The sequence below is a fragment of the Polyodon spathula genome, chromosome 5 (assembly GCF_017654505.1).
Source record: "Polyodon spathula isolate WHYD16114869_AA chromosome 5, ASM1765450v1, whole genome shotgun sequence".
Classification (NCBI taxonomy): domain Eukaryota; kingdom Metazoa; phylum Chordata; class Actinopteri; order Acipenseriformes; family Polyodontidae; genus Polyodon; species Polyodon spathula.
Genome location: NC_054538.1, coordinates 33,998,181 through 34,021,916, shown reverse-complemented (window position 1 = coordinate 34,021,916; position 23,736 = coordinate 33,998,181). Strand labels below are relative to the sequence as shown.

The 23,736-nt window shown below is 34.8% G+C and overlaps 1 protein-coding gene across 1 annotated transcript in view; it reads left to right on the top strand.

The window, feature by feature from the left end:
* The window catches only part of LOC121315880 (fibronectin type III domain-containing protein 1-like), a 53,116-nt gene extending 30,310 nt beyond the window's left edge, over positions 1 to 22,806 (top strand). Inside the window, exons 12-19 of the mRNA XM_041250436.1 lie at positions 4,050 to 4,181; positions 8,476 to 8,700; positions 9,898 to 10,006; positions 16,083 to 16,162; positions 16,781 to 16,810; positions 17,943 to 18,104; positions 19,977 to 20,099; positions 20,375 to 22,806. Coding sequence (XP_041106370.1) covers positions 4,050 to 4,181; positions 8,476 to 8,700; positions 9,898 to 10,006; positions 16,083 to 16,162; positions 16,781 to 16,810; positions 17,943 to 18,104; positions 19,977 to 20,099; positions 20,375 to 20,490 — 977 coding nt within the window. The 3' untranslated portion in view covers positions 20,491 to 22,806. The remainder of the gene's footprint in view (positions 1 to 4,049; positions 4,182 to 8,475; positions 8,701 to 9,897; positions 10,007 to 16,082; positions 16,163 to 16,780; positions 16,811 to 17,942; positions 18,105 to 19,976; positions 20,100 to 20,374) is intronic.
* The last annotated feature ends 930 nt before the right edge of the window (positions 22,807 to 23,736 follow it).

Sequence of the window (23,736 nt, the reverse complement as noted above, 5' to 3'; positions counted from 1 at the left end):
GAAGTTTTTAAGAGACTGGAGATCGAGACTAAAGTTATCTTTGACACACAGGCGCGCTGGTTTTATTTACAATATTTACAAGTTTGAGTTGCAGGTGCAGGTGGCTGCCACTAGGGTACCAGCAAAGGCCGTACACACAAACGTACATAAAATGCAAACAAAACACTGTGGATAAAAACAGCTAATAATAGCCTAAGCTAGCCAAAACACCAGCTGTGTGTTGCTCCCACTAAAAAGGAAACTACACTTTCTCACGCTTCACATTTCTCATATGAACAATCAGGGCTTGAATTGTGTGTAGGAAGCCCAAAAACACTCCACAGTATAAAAAGCTCTAGAGTGTAAGGAGCCTAAGCTTAAAACACTCTGCTTCACTTCAAATTCACATTAAAATCAGTCTGTTTCAAGACCAAAACACAATAGGTACATACACTGACAACACTCCCCTGTAACATCATCATATCAATAAACAGTGTAATACTAATATGTACATATACCATTTTTGCAACTACTGCTTAAATAAATAAAATCAGCTACATTTAATACATTTCACCTATTAGTTTTATTTTGTCAATGTGTTTTGTTGTTAGTAGCCTATATATATTGTCTTATAAACATGCATGAAACGTGTGTACAATACTGCTAATCTAAATTTGTCTAAACGAGGCTAAATATGAACGGCATTCTGTATTTGACTAAAAGTGTTAGAGCAAATACTATTTATCAAACTAAACTATACATAAAAGAATGCAATTCTGCCTCAGGTTTATTGTTGATATTATGTGCAACATCACAATCCAACCACTTGCTGAGAGTTTCAATGGGATTAGTAGACCGGTTGGAAAATGAGAGCCCAACTTTCTAGAAATACTTAGTTATTTATCAACAGGAAATACCCTGATGCACTTAAAGGGAACAGCAGAAGAAAGGTTAATTTTCTGAGACAATGTCAGCATTTTTTTCATTACAAAACACAAAAGTACACAGAGAAAATGACAAAGGTGAGCCATAGAATAGTCACGTTCCATCAGTATATACAGGAATTACACTTTAGTATAAACTTAGTTAAACAAAGTAACATATTCAAATATGTTGTATAGCAAAAACATTTGTAATCCCTCAAGAATGATTGTTGTTTTTGGAGCAAAAGAACTTAAACCAGTATTCTTGGAAGGTCACCCTCTAGCCATAGATTCAAATTTATTGTGTGTGTGTGTGTGTGTGTGTGTGTGTGTATGCATGCATGTGTGTTCCGGATGTAGTACTGTGTTTATTTTTCTTTACTGTGTATATAGTTCATTTTGTTAATTTTTATGTTTTGTTTGCTTTGTATTTCAACTCTCTGTATTTTGATATACAGTACATTTGTACAGTTACAGTTCCTATTAGTAAATGTTGGTTAATTCAATTAGCTTTAGTGAATAAACTTTTGGGGAAAATACAAATCTAATACCATAACTGTAAAAAGCAATGTGTAAATGCTTTGAGCTTAATGCACTGTAGAGTGTTATGAGCATTTTATAAGAGTGTTTTGAAAGTACAGCGTGTAGTTTTGATCGTAATGTGTTATGAATGTGACATGAGTGTTTTGAAAGTTAACAGTAGAAAGTACACTAAAAACACTTTGTGTTTTTTTAACATTCAGATATATTAGTTTTCATTTCTGATACATTGGTTTTGGGAAAACTTGATCTCATGTAAACATACTGAATATTATATTATATTATAGGTATATTATTAATTGTCAGGTTGCTGTTTTGTGACTATAGTGAATGGATTTCAACAGAAGCAGCATAATAAGAGCCACCATGTTCATCAGAGCCATTGTCAGTGTAGGTCAGAGTATTAAGTAACGTTACTGCTCAGTAACGAAGCAGTTAGTGACAGTGACACCACGCAACTGTGAATGCCTAGAGTGCGAAAGAAAAACATAAGCTATGAAGATAGAATGTTTCTGTGACACTTGAAAAAGTATACAACTTTCAAATAATACATATTTAAAAAATGTAACTTCACATTCTTTAAATATACTTATTCCCTATGGAAATATATCCCAATGTGGGCTCCTGAGTGTGGGCGTGGCGCCATTGTAAACCCGACACTGGGTAGGGGTACAGGCATGCATGAACGCATGAACACTAACCTCAAATAAAATATTGTTCCTGTTATTAAGCAGTAGCATAATCGGAAGCAGTGCTATTTAAAAATAACAAAAGTCAGTTTTCACTTTATAGGCTACAATATTTGTTTTCATTAAAAACTTGTTGTTTATTGAAATTAATGTTCAGCTTTTATATTGAAGCTTGTTGTGTACTACTCATTCAATCAAACCAAACTGTTTGAATTTGCTTGTATGGTGCAAGATGTTTTTCAAATCAAATAAGCTTATTTCATTTGTGTATAAAAAACGACAATAGTCGCAGTCCTTCTTTCGTAGCCAGTGTCATCTTTATGGCACGTAACTGTTGTTCTTCAACGAATAGGATATAGCCAGAATACTGGATGCTGCATGCCACAGATAGGTACTGTACTTGTAATTCTACTTTTATTCACAATCTTATTATTATTATTATTATTATTATTAGTGCTAGTAGTGACAAATACTGTAATAAAGAAAATCAAAGAACAAAACAGTACTAATATTATTAATAATTTAGCTAATGCCGTTATCCAAAGGTCACTTCTTAATTTACTCCAGCAGCTTACATTGTTCGTTTTGAATTGTCCGTTTACTATAGAGAACAAAAGGCTTTGGACCCAAACAGGGTTGTTATAGCGAGGGTGTACTGTATTTAGTATTTAACTTATACTGTATGCTTAATACATGACACTTGCACATTTTAATATATAATGCGTGCACATTTGTTATTTCATTTTTTGTTATTTTTCACCTCCCATAGTGTTCAACATTTAACAGAGAGTATAAAGAAGTTTGGATCAGAATCCAATATCACCCCTTACAAAAAAAAGTAACATACTGCAAGTATACTTGTGCCAAAATTGTCTGGTTTTAGTATACTATTGGTACCATTATACTATCCTACTCTGGCACAAGTATGCAGTATACAACTTTGTATATTCTTTTTTTGTAAATAATGCAACGTAGTTCTCAAATATTGGATATGTCTTAGATTGTATCTTGCTTCTCTTGCTTCTCTTTTGAATACCTGCATTGTCTCTTGCTAGATATGCACCTCCAGATTCTGACAAATACTTTTAGAAAACCAGGAGCAACTTCTGCTCTGGATCAAAAAGCTCTAAATCAAAAAACGGCTGCCCGCCTATCTTGATAACTATCCAAAAACTAGTAGAAACTAATTAAAATACAAGTCTGGGAAAAACAAATGGAAGTCTGGAAAAAGTATGGAATTTTGATGTTGAAAAAGTATATGAACCCTGAGACACTGAACCTATATTGAGTACAGTGTACTTTGTACAAATCACAGTCCGTAGGTCAATTATGGACAACCAAATGTCTACAATGGACTGCCCGAAGGCCAAGTTCCATTACCAAAATTTTGCAAGCCCTGCATAGACATCAGCGGAATATTGATATACGAGTCCATGATATTGTAAACTAAGGTATTTTTAAAATAAGTACAGTTTTGCATAAACTACATTGAACACCACTGCATTATACTTTGGGGGTCTCATTTTAGTCAGTGCCTTTGGTGTTGGTAATTCCACTGTATTATAGCACAACTCATGCTCCAACACTTTTTTGTATTGATCTTGGTGCTCTATAGCTATGAAGTGATAAAATGTACACATTTGGAGAAAGTGGAATGGGTAAAACTGATGACTGAAGATAGATTTCACTGTTTTTTCTCCTTGCTTGATCAATTTATATGTTGATCAATGTTTACATAAATATGATTTTGTTTGGGAAGATCCTTGTCCAAATTGCAAATATCAGTGACCAACAAGACCTTGGTTTCAATCTGTTACATATGTGAAATTTTAATACTTTTAATGCTTCATAGATCCATAGGGCTTAGGTGCGATCTTGTATCGGTATGTTTAAAGAAAGATTAATCTTTCCCTTGCAGAGGCCCAGACCACTCTCCTTCCAATAACAGAAGCCCCCACAACTGAACCTGAGGAAGGATATCCAGAAACTAGGCCATTTAACACAGTCCCTTCATCAGAGTTTGATATAGCTGGGAAAAGACGATTTACAGGTATGTTCAGAATGACTTCATACAGGTCTTGGCATGTTTGTTTTTTAGGAGATGTGAGGACATGTGTTATGCAGTCTCATTTACAGAAATGCCACAGCAGTAATGATTGTTAAGCTTTGCACCTAAGGTCATACATTTAATGGAAACATAACATGATGTATGATCCAGTCTTGATTTAAGATGGTGTCAAGTGTTTCTATTTGGATTATAACAACTGCTTTATAATGAAATGTATTGTACTGATTTTAATGTTCTGAGTGCAGTGTTGCATACCTACTTAAACTGTAGAATATGTGTAATTTAGAGACCTGTCAATATATAGTACCCTACTATAGAAATATACTAAGGCACACTATTAGAGAAATATACTACAAATATCAACTAAGCCTATTTCTGACCCGATAAATCCTAGACTTAAGGGCAGACATAGGCTTCAAAGTAAATACTTAAAATACTTGAATACTGTTGATCAAGCATTTTTTGTGTTTAAAAAATAAAGGTAGTACAAATACCATAAAGTAACATGGTTATATATAGATATATCTATATAGATTATATATATATAGATATGATATATATATATATATATATATATATATATATATTAGCCAAAAATTGAATTATTCAAAAAATTACCCAATCACCAAATTAAAAATAGCCAGTAGTCCCCACGTTTGCTACAACTGTTTAAATCACATACCTGTAATCTTTCTTTTCATTAACATCCTGACAACTTTTTACACTTATAAGCCTGTTTCAAAGCTCTAGTGCACTTATAGTGTAAGGGTGATTGCCCAGATTGTCAAACACGTAACACAGCAATAACGATCCATGATGTGGTACAGAACAGAAAAACCAGAGCACCTGTTGTGTTTTTTTGTTTGTTTATTTTTTTTTCAATCTTCCTGCAGTGATTTAGAGGACAGATATCAAACCGCAGTGCACTAGAGCGGCCATTTTGAAAAGAGCTTTGAAACAGACTTTAAAGTTATAAGTGTAAAAAGTTGTCAGGATGTTAACAATAAAAAGAAAAATTACAGGTACGTTATTTAAACCGTACGTGGGGGCGTGGAACGTTATATTCTTCAGAACCCTGCTACTTACTCTTTAAGGACAAGTTTCCAGTACATCATATCCTATGTATAGATAATTGTTCTAAATTAACAAAAAATATTCTACAATACTGTGTTTAATAGTTGCTCCTGAGTACAATCTTGGCAAACCTATAAGCAATGCAAACTGTTTTACCTCATGGCTCAACTTTCCCCAAAGGCAATGTTTCAATTTACCCCTGACAGTCCACCCCTCTGTTACAGATCAAGCATTCATTTCAGAAAAAAAAAATACTGCACCTGTTATTACAAAAAATAAACAATTAAGTGACATATTAACAGGTGGAGCAGTTGTTCATCTATGATTCAAAACATTGCATACCTAAATAATTACCATAAAAGAGATGAGTCAAAGCTAATGTCTCAACTAACCCAGTCTCCCTCACTATGTTCTGCACTGTTTTATTTTCTGCTTATAACTAGGGCATAGCAACACATTTTCCACATGACAATAAAAACAAACTTTCATATAAATTTCCTAATGATTCAATTTTAAAAATATTAAAAAAATTACTGACAAATCTGGTGATCTGGTTAAATGGGTACTACAAGCATAAATGATCTGGTCCAAAACCGTTTCATGAATTATCAAAACATTGTCAAAAAGCTAGTGCCTTAAGCTTTGTTAAAATAGCCGGGCTTACTAAAAGTGACAAATGAGCCTAAACTGCAATTTGAAGTAATTTGAGGAACATTAGATCTTTATTTTTTGCTTTTTGTTTGATTTGCTGTTTAGTAGGTCAGATAAAATCAGCATTTAGACTCTTGTGGAGAATAAAGAATTACTTTCCACTTTGGAATAGTCTGAATCCCGAATAGAATAATTGTGCATGACACATACATTTATCTGTGCTTACCACAGGCACAGAAGATGTGAAGATAAATGGCTGCACGCCAGGGTAGCATTATTTGGAAAGCTACCAGTAGACTGCACTCTTTACCAATGAAGTATCACATGCCTTTTGCTGCAAGAAAATCTGAATTTGTAAGAATTGCAGTTAATAGAAACCTATGCAATTCCATAAAAAGCCAAAACTCTTGCTTCTGATTTAGCCACAACGTTTTACATCTGGTGGTTGTTGTTGTATTCAGTTTTGCCTTATTGTAAGCTTGTCTTGGCGTACCTGCAGACATTGATGCAAATATCCTTTCCTTTTCTTAATTAATGGCCCATCAGTGATCGTTATCTCCCAAAGGTAGATTAGCTAAAGAAAATAGGTTGGAGCATCGTGGAGCTCCTCCACACTCACATCTGTGTTAGAGGTGGGGACTGCAGGAGCCAACAGTGTTAGGCTTCCAAACAAGTTGGCAAGAAATCCTAGAAGTGATAGATTGCTCGTATGATTCACACAGCTGTGGCTACTACACTCCACACCTGAAATTAATTAAAATATTTGAACAAAGCAGCATCAGTGTTCCAGCTATAACTGAGAATATAAAACAAATATCTGAAAATCTGTGCATCCTGTTTTCTGTAATTTGCTAACCTCTGGTAGAGTAATTTCCATAATAAAGACAGTTGCAGTGGTGCAACGTCCTTCATGTAGATGTTTTCTTGTGCTCATTCTGTCAGTCTGGAATCTGAACTTTGTTTTAGAGGTGCGACTTAAAACTAATGACAATGGTTACATTTCTCAATGGCTTTTTATTTGTCTACATTAAACATTATCTGATTGGCGATGGACAACTGATCAAGAAATAAAATGGAAAAACCTTACTTTATTGCAAGTTTTATTTCAGTATCTATACATTAGTTATAGGTGAGGTGACGTGACCATTTTCTTAAAATGTTTAATCAAATAAATAAATGTACACCTGTGTTTAGTGGGAATAATAACTAGATATTGATCATACAGTGATGATCATACCATTTCATAACCAGTTCTGCAGTATAAAGATTGATATATAGATTTCAAAGTTCAATTATCAGGATATGGAGTTTTGCATCCTTGTTTTGTCAAAAAGTATTAAAAAATGTGCCAAATACATAAAATATCCTTCCAGTGATAAATATTGTTTATATGAAGCAAAAAATAAATTAATCTTAAAATAGATAAGAGGAATTTCAACCTGTGAAAGTCCATGCATGCTGCTGAAAAGTGCCAGGTCAGACTAGTAGATTATTTCTGGAGTTCAGCAGTAAATCCTGTCAGCATGTGCAGATCTGAAGCAGGTTGCAAGCAAAGTTCACAGAAGGATTAGTTGAGCATCTCAGGAATCAAAAACAGGCCATTCTGTTTCTTTATCCCGGCTGATTGAAATTTGCATTTGAAAACACTGGAAAAAAAAAAAAAAGAATTCAGAAACTACTGCACTTTATTAGAATAATGTATTCTTTTGATGAAACATGTGTTAAAATTATTTTAGTTCATGAACCTTTTATTAGGCTACACATCTTACATTGTCTGTGTATTTAATTAGCTTGTTTTATGGAGACAATATGGAAAAAAAATAACAGTATTACACCATAATCATGACATCAGTGTTTCAGAAAGTAGGTGCTTTTCCTGCATTTGCCAATTTTCTTAATCCTTTTCTAAGTACGACCCATGGATTTTCAGAAGACTTTAGAACACACGACTATTTTACATAGTGTAAGTCTGAGGGTTCTGAATTAAGCCTCCAGGTGCTTAATAATTAAACTAATTTGCTGCATGAGGTAACTCTTGGAAAGTAATCTTTTAAGTTCTTGAAAATGAAGGTCCTGCTTATATACGCGTGTAGCTTGCAAGCCAATGTGATTCCTTTTTTTTTTTCATTTAGTAAGGTGATCAGTATTGCTTATAATTTTCCATGAAAACATGGAGTTTACACATGTGCGAGTTATAAAGTGTTATGGTAAATGTCGACATGAGTCCGACATTCATAATAATGTAATTTTTATATCTGAAACAATGCCAAGACTTACAGGTGTCATTGCAAATAATAAACATGTTTTAAATGCCAATTATTTGTACTTGTTAGTTCTTTTTATGTTTTAAGTAAAAACAGATTTTTGGCACAAGTGCAATTGTATTACAAGTCAAACACTTACTAAAAAGTCTTACTAAAAATACTCTGAGTTGTTTCTCACCAGTTTTGTAACATAAGAGCATCATCCACCACATTCATATATAGGGGGCATATCATTGGTTGCACTAATACACTGGATAGAACTAATAGTTTTTTTTCCTTTCTTCCAGCTCCATATGTGAACTTCATCCGTAAGGACCCTGGGGCCCCCTGCTCATTAACTGAGGCATTGGAATACCTTCAAGTGGATATCATGGAAGATCTCATTTCAAAAGACAGCAAAAATCAGCCGCCCAAAAATAAGCCCCACAATATCACCGTAGTAGCCATGGAAGGCTGCCACTCCTTCATCATCCTGGACTGGGCACGTCCTGTGAAAGGCGACATGGTATCAGGTACAATGACCAAGGCAATACTTTTGTTGGTTTCAGTCTTCATTCTTAATTAACAAATACTCAAGTGCTAAATTTAGAAATACTAAAAGAAACTAAAGTTTTGTCTTTTTCAGCATCTTCAGACTTCTTCTCGATGAGGAGTGTGAATGTAACCAGGTGTTGCTTTAGTTGAATATATAATATTAGACAGTTTTGCAGCTTGGAGGACTGAGAAACGTGCTCCTATAGCTACACACAGGCGATAAAAACCCCAAACTGGCATTCTTGGCTCCCAATTCCTTGCTTTAGCCATGAGACTCAACCTGCTCCATTATGTAATACATGTGACTAATATGAGAATGGTATAAATAAATTCATAAACACAAACTACGGAATGCACAGGTCATACAGCAGTAATGGTGCAATGTGCTTTCTTTAGCAGATGAATAGAAGTTCACACAAAGGCAAATAAGCTTTTGATCCAGAGCCATATATGTATTTGTGTGCAAAGTGGAAATTGCAAAGCTGTTACTATTCTTGATAAACTAAATAAGTGTTGATGTGTTGTCTGTATTTTAAAGCTAATACGTCCCAATCAGTAAAGATGTATTTTACTGGAACGGTATTTAAACTTAAACTAACATAGCCAGGTGTGTTGGATTCAAGCCAGCCTAAAACACCACTTGATCTAGATAAGTGGAAAAATGCCATGCACAACTTCTCAGATAATATATTATGTGATGGGATTTATTATTTGATGCTAATTTTAGTATTTTCCATTATTTAATAATGTTACCATCTGAACAAGTTATTACGCAATGTATAATTAAAAATTAAAACACTCTACCTCTAAAAGTATTGCAACCCTTCAACCTTAATACTGCTGTGCATTTAAGAATGCTTTTTCATTGGTTCACACAACTTTTCTAAGGCAACTTTCCAAGTAACTCATACTCATTTTTAAAGATTGTTCTCAAAGCAGATATATATATATATATATATATATATATATATATATATATATATATATATATATATATATATATATCATGTGTGTGTGTGTTGCTTGTAGTATTCATGTGATTACCTTACCCTATAGAAAAAGTTTCCAGGTGTTTCACACTGTTAAAAGCAGTCACTGTTTCATGAAGGTTCTGGGTCAACACTTAATTGGAAACAAATGCAAAGTCTGACTTTCATTCCTCTTTCACTCAACAGGGTATTTGGTACACAGCGCCTCGTATGATGATATTTTGAATAACAGGTGGTCAACCAAAAACTCCAGCGGGACACATTTACCTGTGGAGAACCTGAAGCCAAACTCAAGGTCTGCTGTAATGTCTTATCTATCCATTAACACGTTGAAACTTGTTAAACAGCATGTCATAATATAAAAAGGCTTTGAGTTGCAGAGACAATGGGCCCCGTTTTACACAGTGGGGAAAATGGCCCGCATTATACAGTACATTTACTATGGAGTGGGCAATCTGCCCATATCAAAAAATGTAGGCCGATGAGACTAACACTGGCAGGTAAATGTGATACCAATAAAATATTATGGCAGGTAAAGCAACAGTTGGGTGAAAGACAGAGATTTGGCTTAAGTTATTGCTATACAATATAGCTATGTTTATTCTCATGGCAGTCTGATCCAGCAATGAATTTAGCAGCTGTATGTAATAAAGGAGAGCACAAGCACATGTGACATTGCCAAGCCCAATCTAAAGCAGTCAGAAAAAAAGCTTTTTAAGATGAATGAATCGTGAACACTCAATAAATAAAAAAATGTTTATGACATGCCTTTTAAACCCGGGATAATTTTGGTCGCTCTTCTTTTCAATCTTTCTAAAGCAGCAATATCCTTTTTTAGCGAGGTGACCAGAACTGAACACAATATTCTAGATGAGGTCTTACTAATGCATTGTAAAGTTTTAACATTACTTCCCTTGATTTAAATTCAACATATTTCACTGTATCTGAGCATTTTGTTGGCCTTTTTTAAAGCTTCCCCACATTGTCTAGATGAAAACATTTCTGAGTCGACATAAACTCCTAGATCATTTTCATAGATTCCGTATTCAATTTCAGTATCTCCAAAATGGTATTTATAATGCACATTGTTATTGCCTGCATGCAGTACCTTACACTTTTCTATATTAAATGTCATTTGCCGTGTGTTTGCCAAGTTCTGAATGCTGTATAGATTTTAAATGACCTTTGCTGCTGCAACAGTGTTTGCCACTCCTCCTATTTTGTGTCTTCTGCAAATTTAACAAGTTTGCTTACTATACTAGAATCTAAGTCTTTAATGTAGATTAGGAAGAGCAGAGGACTTAATACTGATCACTGTGGTACTCCACTGGTTACCTTGCTCCATTTTGAGGTTTCTCCTCTAATCAGTACTTTCTGTTTTGTACATGTTAACCACTCCCTAATACATGTGCATGCATTTCCTTGAATCCCTACCTTGCTCATTTTGAGAATTATTATTTTATGCGAGACTTTATCAAAAGCTTTCTGGAAATCTAAATGAACCATGCCATATACTTTGCAATTATCCATTGCGATGTTGTATCCTCAAAAAAATCAAGCATGTTAGACACAATCTCCCTTTCCTAAAACCATGCTGACTGTCTCCCAGGATACTGTTACCATATAGGTAATTTTCCAATTTTTTATCTTATTATAGTTTCTATAAGTTTACATATAATAGAAGTCAGGCTTATTGGTCTGTAGTTACTTGGTTTGGTTTTGTCTTCCTTTTTGTGGCTCGGTATTACATTTGCAATTTTCTAGTCTGTTGGTAGAATCCCTTTCTCAGGAGACTGGACATATTTTTTAATTGATCTATTAAACCATTTTGGCCATTTTGTTTTAGATTTGGATTTGTCTACTTTTTGGAAGTAATTGTTTTGTACCTCTAGTACTATATTTTTTAAATAGCCATCCTTTTTTATGTGGATGTTTTCTCTATTTTACTCCAATCTGCTAGTCTCTGTTTCATTCCTTCATAGTTTGCTTTTTTAAAATTGTAAACCTTAGCTTTAGTTTTTACTTTTGGGTTTTAACTAGCACTTCAAATGAGACTACGTTGTGGTCTGAGTTTGCCAATGATTCTCTAACCACTGTTTTAGTTATTTTCTTTCTTCGTTATTTAAAAACACTAAATCAAGAGGATGCCTCCCCTCTAGTCAGTGCCTTTACAAATTGTGTTAGGAAGCAGTCATTTGTCATTTCTACCATTTAAATTTCCTCTGTCTTGCTCCCCACCAGGTTTTCCATTTTATATGGGGGAAGTTGAAATCCCCCATTAGTATGGCTTCTCCTTTGCTGCACGCACTTCTAATGTCACTGTATAACAGATTATTTTGCTCTGTGTCTGAATTTGGCGGTCTGTAGCATCCCCCTATTATTATGCCCTTTGAAATTTTGTCCATTATTGTGACCCATATTGATTCTGCATTGTTTTTCTATTCCAGATTTAACACCTGGGCTTCAAGACTATTCTTGATGTTTAGCGTTACCCCTCTGCATCTTCTGTCCTGCCTGTCTTTCCTATACAGTGTATACCCACTAATATTATATTCATCTCCATCACTATCAGATAACCAAGTTTCTGTAACACCTATCACATCATAGTTACTTGTTTGTGCAGTAGCTTCAAGTTCTAACATTTTGTTTGAGACTTCTAGCATTTAGATAAATCATTTAGTGGCTATCTTACATGAGTTGTTGCCCTTGTTTTGATGTAGTCTCCCTTCTGTTTTTGTTGCTTTCTCCCCACTTCCTTTCTAGTTTAAATGCTTCTGAACCTCCTGGAGGATCCTTTTTCCGAGTAGATTGGTTCCCTTTTTATTTAAGTGAAGTCTGTCCTGCCTGTATAGAATGTCCTTGTTGTAGAATGCCCTCATTTCCAAAGTAAAACAAACATGAATTGAAACTATGAACAGTTTAATCCTGTTCTCAACATAGGAGTGAGCTGCCCATATACACCACCACACATCGTCATATTTAAGAAATGTGCTCATATTCTACAGTCATACAGTTCTCCAGTAGTAGAGCTACTGTACTCTCCTCAGAGGGTATTGTTTTCAGAATCATGAACTACTGTATTTTGTGAGACAGAAAAAAATGAAGCTGGAGATTCTCCACCATAATAGATTATCACACTATGTTTGTTTGTTACCCTGCCGGGAAACATACAGTCTGAACCAGCAAGTGACAAAAAGATTTACAGGATTGTAATAAAATCCATTCCCACAGACTGATCTCATTTCTGATTGTGATTTATTTAACTGAATTCATTATTGCTGAAGATGCACATTATTTTTTACACAAAAATATCATCTGAGAAAAGGTCTAAGATTGAAACCTGGTTGCAGCGGTTTTCAGGAATAAATGAAAATATTATTTTGAGAACAAACATATCACAAAGAAAGTATATACAGAGTATAACCCCAATTAAAATATTTCTGTGACGTCGCCCTTTGATCTTTTGATGGGGAGTACAGATCAGATATAGTGTTGATTAACAAATCCAGTTAGTGCTACGAATCTACAGATAACTAGATTTGTTAACTAAACCAGAGTGAGTCAGAATAATTCAACAGAAAGTGAATAGCATTTTATTACTTAACATTACATAATTTGCATTACATATTTCAAATGTAACACAAGCCCTTTTCACAGTGGCACTCCTACTTGGGTCTGGACCCAGGTTCTGGCTACCCAGGTCATAATCTTGCTTAGTGTGAAACCACGTACCTGGGTTGTACTCGGGTTAACCCAGTCCCAGTGGCCCACCTCAGGATGTGGGTTGCCACATTTTGATCTGGGTTGAGTGAAACAAACAGCCACGCCTGCGTGAAGGTTTCACTTCCGCAAGGAATGTTTTTGTTTATTTTGTTTAGCCACAATTTTGTTGCTTGAGACACACCATGAGCCAGATTGCAGTAAGGATGAAGAAACATTTGCTCTAATCAACATTTGGGCCGATGGTTCAATTCAGAGAAGCTTGGATGGAAGCGTCTCTAACAAGCTGCTTCCGCGTCATCGATACGCGTATTGTTTACGTGTGTCTGTCACCCAGGTCAACGCTGTTTTATCAAAATCAGTGAGAAATCGCGTAGCCGACCCACATGACACTCGCATGACGTCATAGGTTCACCTCCTCCAAAAGACAAAGCATGCTGCAAGGTGGTGGCAGGGGAGGAGGCCAAACAAAAGAAGCGACATGAATGCAAGCCACACAGAGTTTTTATGGCAAATGGACATGATGTGTTGATTAGTGGGCAGATTCTCCTTCCAGAAATACACCCAAGTTTTCCAGGAAAATAATGTATTGTGTTTTAAACCCTACAACACTTTCATTTGTAACTCTAACTAACCTTTTGATTTTGTAAGCCAGACTTATTTTAGGCATGCAGACTTCTGGGCAATATCATTTGTATGTTGGAGCCTCTGGTGTGATGGAGCTTTTTTGCATAATAATCCAAAGTACACTAAGAAAATTGCATGCTAGCCCGCTTCCATTTTTTTCCCCCCATTGTCTTCGATAAATGTCTGTGTATTCACTAAGCATCGTGTGTGAATCTCAACCAAAAAGTACCCAATGTGCTTCCCATCAAAGTTATGCTGTTATTTTGTGTCATCTACTATACTGAACAACCATATGAGTATATTTTCTTTTTAGGTTTTCTGTTGTTTTATTCTATGGATCAGGTACAAACAATTTAAAAGCAAAATCTAAACAATAAATTAATCACAATATTTTACAAAAAACGTGTTTTTATTGTTGTTAACGAACAGTGTTCTTTTATTAATATTCTAAAAATATATACAATATGATTTAAAGCAGATGTTGCAGCTCACACACAGTTCCCCATCAGTTGCCGGCCAGCCCTTGTGCTTAAAAGGAGCACAAAGTAGAAATGCCGGGCATGTTTGAGTCATAGGATTTACCTCCACTGAGTATAGAATTGAAGTTTCCTAAACATGCTAAGGCCAAGTGTACCATATTTTGGAAACTCAAATAACAGCTACATGTAAACAAAATCAGCTGTTTCCCTTGCGCTTGTCACACATTGTTAATGAGCCTAGATTTATTGACTATAACCTTTTAATGGAAATGTAGCCATAACAGGTTCATAGGCCTCAGTTACTGTTACACTATTCTTGGACTAAGTTATAGTACCTTAAGGGAGGTTCGTTCATGATTAGTGTTAACCGTGGTCTATGAAATCAGTTGCATGTGTGTTAAGTGGAGTTCTAAACCCAATGTAACTTATCTACGTGGAGCTGCACAGTACCATAAAGACAAACAATGAATTAAAGTCAGCTTTGAAAAAGCTAGGCTGGCACACACAATAGAGCCAACAGAGTCAATTATTTTCCAACTGAACTAAATCCCTTAGATGTGGTTACTTCATCCCAAACAAGTATCATTTTAAAACACTTTATTAGATTTTTTTCATTTTTTATTGTTCGTTTGGACTGTTTTTTACTGGGTTCCTGGAGTTTGTCATATGCTTCCTAATTAAATCCAGAATTGTGCTGGTAATAAAATTGTGAACTGGAAATGTACATAGCGTCATTTTCTCACCACAGCATAAGCCCAGTTTACACGGCACAGCGGAAAAGACTGTTAACACTTCAGACTGGAGCCATGTTTACAAGCTCTAGAGTTATATAAATAAATAAATAAATAAATGTTGATCCCCTTTGGGAATATGCACAGTGGTTTCTGGCAGTTGTCATCCAAATTAAACATTGTAAAAAAAAAAAAATAATAATAATAATAAATCTTCCATTTTATGATTTATCCGTCAATTGTAAATGAAAGTCTTTCCTTGATAGTGGACAGTGACCCAGTATCATGCATTCAATTGGTCCATTTTGTTTGTCCTAGCAGTTTTTATAAGGTTCTGCCTTTTTAAAACTAGGTCTCAACTGCATTCCATGTTATTACATGGGTGCATGGGTACAGGGGTGGCAATAAGACTGTTAGCCTGGGTTTTAACACCACAAACAAACTGAGTAACAACACACAGTTCTCAAAAGTTCTAGTAACAGATATGGCCTTCAATGTGTATTTTTTATATTTTTTCATGACTTAACTGAGCTGCAATGTTGATTTGGCTTCATGCTATCATACTGCATGAAATTTAATTGATTTCCATTTAAATTTCATTGTACCTAATTATTCCTGCCAACATTTTCCAACTAATTTTGTTCCCCAGATTCTATTAAAAGCCTCATTGTGGGTCTGCTTCTATGGACACTGAAATCAATTGTTATGTTATCATCTAATCCTGACCAGTTTGGGCAAGAAAGTTGTTAAAACATAAATTAGGACTCATTTTTAATTGATATGAAAAGGAGACTAAATGTCAAATCTTTTTTAGGTATTACTTCAGAGTTCAGGCAAAGAACGTTTTTGGTCTTGGACCTATCAGTGACACATTTACATACGTAACTGAATCAGGTAAGTGCAATGTCTGTTTATAGGCATTGTCATTGTAGATCTAGATAAATCTTCAAGAGAAAAGGACAAATTAAAAAATATTTTCGGTGTGGTCTAAATTCAACCGTCTGTCCATAATATTGGTATGATGCATTTTTTCATAATCAACCAGATTATGCTGTGTAGATGGCCCTGATCGAGCAACCTTAACTTTAATCTGAAAATCAAGTTTTCACATTTTCCATAATTTTGCTTTATACAGTTTGGATACAACTGCTGTTTACTCCCTGGACTTGTCTGTCTAAGCACACAGCTAATTTGAATACCTTGCATGCTAAAGAAAATAATACACAAATAATGCAAAATACTACCTTTCAGTAAACAAGTAGATCTTAAACTCTCATAGTGTCTTTGAGCCAGGCAGGACTTTAGGAAGATAGACAGATATTCAAGCTATATTCAAACTGTATGCCCCAGGGCTTTTACAGAGCAAAAACAACAGCAGAGACTATGCATGAGCATTAGTTATGAGATGCTAAATGTGGTTTAGGTCAAATTGACCAACTTTTGAACTGAGCATAGGTGATAGATAACTTTCAGTGAACAAAATAAAATGTTGGGGATTGGTTTCTTTTACAGATGACCCACTGCTGATAGCCAAGCCCCCTGGTAAGTATCTACAGTACAGGCAGTATTTTTTTTCTTTTCTTGTTCTAACAATGAATAATTATGGCATTTCAACACGTACATATTCATTCTCTGTAGAAGGCTCCTTTGAGAGCAATTTGACAGAATGTAAACAAAGCTGTGGCAGCACAACTAAAATACAAAATACTGTATAAGTAAATTACAATTCCAAATTCTGAGTATGCATCCAAGCATCATTTAATTATGAAAATATAAAATAAGAGCAGTATTAAATGTAGCATTTTCTGTTTTAAAAGCTAAGTATATAAAATGAACTAGTACATTTGTTTCACTAGGCATTTGCCCAATATGCAATTAGCTTTTTTTTTTGGTAAAAGGACAAGATGTTATTGAACTACAGTAGAAAGAACTAAATAATATGTCTGTTGAAATATTACATGTATTCTGGAAAGTAGACAAGTGCTTTGTTATTTGTAATGTCATTGACGTATACAGTGTACACAGTAGTTTGAGGGGATTCATTTTGCAATTCGGCAAAGTAGTGGTTCAGGCAGGGAAATTATATTTTAACTGGATTAAAATTGTAAAGAAGCATATTAGGTGCCTCCATTACCAGAACCTTCATTAGTGAAATGGCTAGTATCTCATTCGATAAGGAACACATCCAATGATCAGCTAGAAAGGGCTTTGTATCTTACCTCATCCATTCGTCCCTGTCGTGTGTTAGAGTTATCCTCCTCCCCTGTTTTTCGGCTTCGTCGAAGGGGGAGACAGCTGCCCACAGCTTCCCTATATTTAGCCTCTCCACTATCAGCAAACTAAATTATGGGCAGGGGTACATCGATTGGGCGAGGCCAAAGGCCAAAGGAAAAAAAATAAAATATATTATATATACACATACACACACGTGTGTGTGTGTGTGTGTGTGTGTGTATGTATATATATATATATATATATATATATATATATATATATATATAAAACTTAGTATTGTAAAGTCATGTATAATGTATTACAAGGACTGACTTAAACATGACTCAATAAAAGACATAATTTTCGTAACATACTTAGCCGTATGAATGGCATATATATATATATATAATATATATTATATATATATTATATATATATTATATATATATATAATTTGTAGGAGGAGAGCCTATCTGGATTCCTTTCTCCTTCAAGTATACCTCGACCAACAGTGAATGTGATGGGAGTCAATATGTGAAGCGTACCTGGTACAGAAAATTTGTTGGTGTTGTCCTTTGCAACTCATTGCGGTACAAAATCTTCATGGGAGACGGGTTGAAAGGTAGGGTTAAGTTCAACTTTTAGGTATATTTAACCAGCTTGATAAGATTTGTAAAGTTTCGTGAAAGTTTACATACATACTAAATAAAGTAACTAAATAGTAAATAAACATTCTGTACACTGATGAAGACATAAACATAAAATATGTGTCTACATATTTTTTGAAGTCATGGCAGAATATGCATAAAGAGCATTTCATCAATAACTATTAAACACTCTATAGTGCTGAATTTTGAAGTACTAAAGGAAATAAAAGCAGTGAAGGCACAGATAGAGGGTCCTCATAATTCCATAACAAGTGCAAGGTCTATGTGTACTGAAACTTACATAGCAGGGTAGGAGTGTAAAAAAAATAATGAATGTTTGTTGTAGATTGGTGCAAAGTTATCGTGTTCACAATGTAGAGTGTGACAGACATTGTGGGTCAGTGAAATAGTTAAATGAAATGTATAATTTAAATATTTATACTGGTCATATTTAACATACTAGATGCTGTACTTTATAGAACATTGATTCTATCCATGTAGCAGTTTACATGTAGATGGATGATATAGATAGAAATGGACTACATGGATATTTTAATAGAAATTCAGTGGAGCAACCATGTGTTTGGCTAAAAATGTTGGCTAATAGTGAAAAGAAATCTGTTGTTTAGTTATGCATGCACATCAATAATACAAAGGACAAATAAATAACTCAATACCCCACTGCACTGACACACTCCAGTATTGCATACTTTCTATGATGAATGATTTGGGATGTAAAGATAAAAAATTAAAAAAAGAAGCGTTTACTATCAATGTGACAAAAATATTGTAGAATTTTTTTGTATTCAATATAAACACATATTTAGGGCAACCAAGAACATTCAACAACAAATATATGTAAGAATTGTAAAGAATTGGTTTGAACTCCTACAGCTGGTTTCATAGACTCAGACTCAAGTCTTCAACTTCCTTACCTAAACTAACATTAGGTCATCCAAGATTAGTGCTAGTCAGGGTCTGTGAAACCAACCGTTTGCATCTAGCTGAAATCCTTGTTTGTGTATCTTTGTAAAACTTAGCATTGAAACCTAGTATAAATAGACATCGCTTACATCATTATAGTATAGAAATCTTTTTTTTATCAATTATTTTCACTTACCGTGCACCATGTAAATTTGTCTATGTAATGACATTGGTGGTATAAATATTGTCGTTTGCCTGTTGCATAGAAATAGCATTGACATACCCCACCACAACACCCAGTGTGCCTGAGTTTCAAAAGTCGGTGCTAGTCTGCTATGCGTATTACCTGCATAATAAACAAAAAAGTTTATTGTAAACCCCCATGTAACTTGAATGACTTCTGAGCACTGTTTAGTCTCTACAGTATGTTATGTGCATGCATATTAGGTGGATACGGCATAAACTGATGATGTAGTGCTTTTGGACTGTTAAGGTAAGAAAGTGAATGAGTGAATGTACAGTCTTCACATACAATCGAATGTTTATTGCATTACAGCCAAATGCAATCCAAAATTTCTATAGGAGGCTAGGAAAGTATGACAGAAGTTTGTGAAGATTGATGCAAAATTCGTGTTCAACTGGTACAGTGTCACTGACGGACGGAGAGACAGACAGACGGGCACGATCAGTGTATAAGGGTCCCCATTTTTTAATGAGGACCCTAATCAGTGTCATTGAATTTTAGTTTTTTAGTATTTTTAAATAACATTTCATTTGTGTGATATTTTGTGTTATTATTAAGGACTGTGCTTTATTTTCCCTGAAAAAAACATTTCATATTTTTTTAAAGCAGTTTTAAACTTATCTAATGTATAAATAGTTGTACTATTTACGTAACTGGTATATAACCTGACTTGTTGCAGATACATTCTACAGCATTGGCGATACCTATGGTCGAGGTGAAGATCACTGTCAGTTTGTAGATTCACACATGGAGGGAAGGACAGGGCCTCGTTATACTTTAAATTCACTGCCTACTATCCCAGGTAAAATGTGTATATCTTAAATAAAAAGTCTGAAAGCACAACAGTATATGTCATATAACCATACTAGTGTCAAACAGAGAATTATTTGTATAACCTTAACTTTATTGACTTTATGTCTATATGTGGTATTCAGCATATTCATATAAATTCTGGCACATAGCAAATGCATATAATGAAAATGTAATAATCTAGAGTGCAATGCTGATAAAGCCTCCCTATACTTCATTACATATTGCAGAGTCCTCCTGTATCTAACAGCCTAATTCATGTTGTAGGTTTTTACCGTGCTTATCGACAGGAGCCGGTGCAGTTTGGACTTATTGGCAGCAGAACATCTCATTACTATGTGGGCTGGTACGAGTGTGGAGTACCTATTCCAGGGAAGTGGTAATGGTGATTCAAACCCAAAGATGATGTTCTGAAAGAAAATCGCCCAAAATCTTCCTTTTCTGAACTAAGAAAGCACAATGAGCACTAATGCCTTAAATGTAAAATTTACACATTTCTATGAGAGAAAATAATTGAAACCCATGCATTGGAATGTATTTTATTATGTGTTTTGTGGAAGCAGGTTAAATGTGATGGCATCAGTTGATATACTTTTCTTCAACTGACAAAAGCATACTGCAATCAAAAATGTGTACTCTGGCCTTTGTTACACACGAGTCTGCAATAATAATTCAGATTTACCTACCCAGTGGATTTATTGTTAAACATGTGCTCAATAAGAATATATGAGCATACATCAGATTGAATTAAAAAGGTTGTTATCCTACTGAAGGATTATGTACTATTGTATTATTCAAAAACAACACATTCAGAATGGTTTTCAAAAGGGGCAGAGGGAAAAACAGGTCGCAAAACACCTTGCGACTCCCGGTAAGTGGCAAAATGTATTTTAAAAAGTTGTATAAGTCAGTGGCGCAATGGAAGCAATTAAAATTCATAATGGGTTCTATTTTGCAAATAACACCTTATTTCCAAAAGGTTCAAAACACCAAAATACACCCGATAATTAAGAAATGCCCCCCTCTCGTGTCTCAAACTGCGACCGTTGACAGTGCTACTGAGCTGTAAGTAATAATGGAGGATATCGAAGTGCTTCCAATTCTTTGACTGCAGCAAGAGAGGGAAGGGATGAGGAAAAAACGACCCTACACTAAACCCAGAATATTTTGTCCCCGTCAGACATTTCTAGATCCAACTATAAAACAAGTTATGCGTAGATACAGGTTGCATATAGACACTACAACAGAGCTGTGTGATCTGCTTAAGTTTGATTTAGAATCACAAACAGCCTGCAGTCATGCTATACCTGTACCTGTAAAGGTTACAGTAGCCCTTCATTTTCAGGCAACGGGTGCCATCCAGACAACAGCTGGGGATAGATCAGCAGGGATCTGTCAGTTTTCTATGTCAAAGATACTGACTGATGTCACAGATGCACTTTTCCATAGGGCAAGGGTATATACTATTTCCAGTTGGGGACGTGGAACAAAATAGAACCAAACACAAATATTATCAGTTGCCTGGCTTCCCAAACGTCCTAATCTTTTTTCCAATTGTTGCGACTACATGTGCGTTGCTTCTTTCCTTTCTAGTTAAATGCAAGTCCAGACTATTGAAATGTGACTAATTGGCTTGTTAATGAACCTGAAAATCAATTGTCGTTTCAATTAAATCACTCATAAGCAGGAGTCACAAAGGGCATGGCGAGTAGGAGAAATTAACCTGCCCCTGTTGAAAATCGAGACGTATAATTAGGTGGCAAAAAAACTTGCAGTGCAAATGCATTGTGACCTCTATTTTCTAAAATGCACCTTGTAAAAATCAGGCTGATTATCTTCAAAGACACTGATACTGACTTTACTTATTACAATGTATAGTAAAAGATTTATGACGTGCAATTGTTTGCTACTTTTACTTAAAATATATCTATTATCTGCACAAAAAGATGTTTAAAATGAACAGATTTTCCTATGGATCATTATGTTATGGAAATGTTAAACTGGGCTGGGAGTTATTTAATTGTCACTATAAGGTCAGGGATGTGGGTATAGCCTAGGTAGCTCAAGAAAGAAAGAATTGCAATGAGGTGCTATAGAAACCACTACAGATGAGAGCTACCGTATACATAGTCAAGCATCCATTGAAAGATCTCAGCTTTCTGCTCATTTTTTTTTTTTTTAAATCAACATGAAACACAAATCTAACTGCATTCAGGCAACGACCCAAGTCACACTTAACTACACTTTGGATCTTTAGATTCAAACACTGCCCTAATCTCCAGAAATTAAGACACGGTTTATGTTAGTTATATTACAGAAATGTATGTTATTTATTCTAACTACATTAAACAACATATAGCAATATATTTGTCATAGTACTTCTATTTTTGAGATCACACAAAATAAAACAGCGGATGTTTTTTCAATGGTTACAATTCTTGGGTGCTTCAGTGGATTTTTTAAAAACATTTCTCTTGATGTTGGAATTTGCACTAAAAAGCATTATCAGAAATATGCTGTGATGGTTTCCCTGGGGGACTACCAATGTACCTGTAAAACGAAAAGTACAGGCATGTTTATATAATGTTTGCAACCAGCAGTACTGTATGCAAGGTATGTAACTATTACTGTATCATTTTTGTATCATTATTTCACGCCTCCAGTGCTAACATTAAACTTTTATTTCATTTTAAAATTCATAGTGTGCTTTGTAGTCAGTTTCTGTGTCTTTTCTGGCCGAGAAACAAATGGCTTTATCATAGAAAGGTATTATCATCTGCCAGTAAGTAAAAATGGGTTTGAACTCATAGGGCAGCACATAGTTCCAGTTTGTTTGGATTTCTCCATTATTTATTGTTTGGCAATCAAAAATGAGTGTGAATTTTACCATGAACAAGGCTATGCAATTATGGTTTAGGTAATCAACATAGAGCTGTAACATTGTTGACTATGTATAACTATTATAGTATTACATTTTCTGGTTTCTGTCTAGTGCAGTTTTAAATATAAGCTGTTAACTGTAAGCAGCGCTCCAAATAAACTGTGTAATGGGTGTTTTAGGCATTGAAAAAGTCTGAAACTGGTTGGATAATTGTGTTAATAAGCACTTAATAATACGTAGTACAGCACAGAATTTGACTACTGCAACTGTACTTTTGCTGTCAGTATACCATAGTTATAAAAACATCTAAATTGTTACCTGTTATGCTGAAATTATGATAAAGCATGACCTTGTTGGTATCCCTGCTGTAGTTTGCTTCTGGTATGGGTAACAGTTTCAGAATCATGCTGACTGAGTTAATGTTATATATATATATATATATATATTATAGATTATATATACTATATATTATATCATCCTATATAATATAATTCCATCATATATTTATTGATTCCCTCCAGGATGCATCCATTTATTGCAGCTGAAATCCTTCAAAGGAACTGATGGGGAATGGAATTGCCTCTACTTGTGGATAGATTTTATCTCCATATATATTATTTCAAGTCTAAAAGCAACCCGTAAATCCTTTTCTGCCATGGTCAGTTACTCAAGAACGCAAGTTGATACAACCCAGACTAACCTGAACTACCCCGAAAACACCTTCATTCTATGAAGCACACAATTTTGG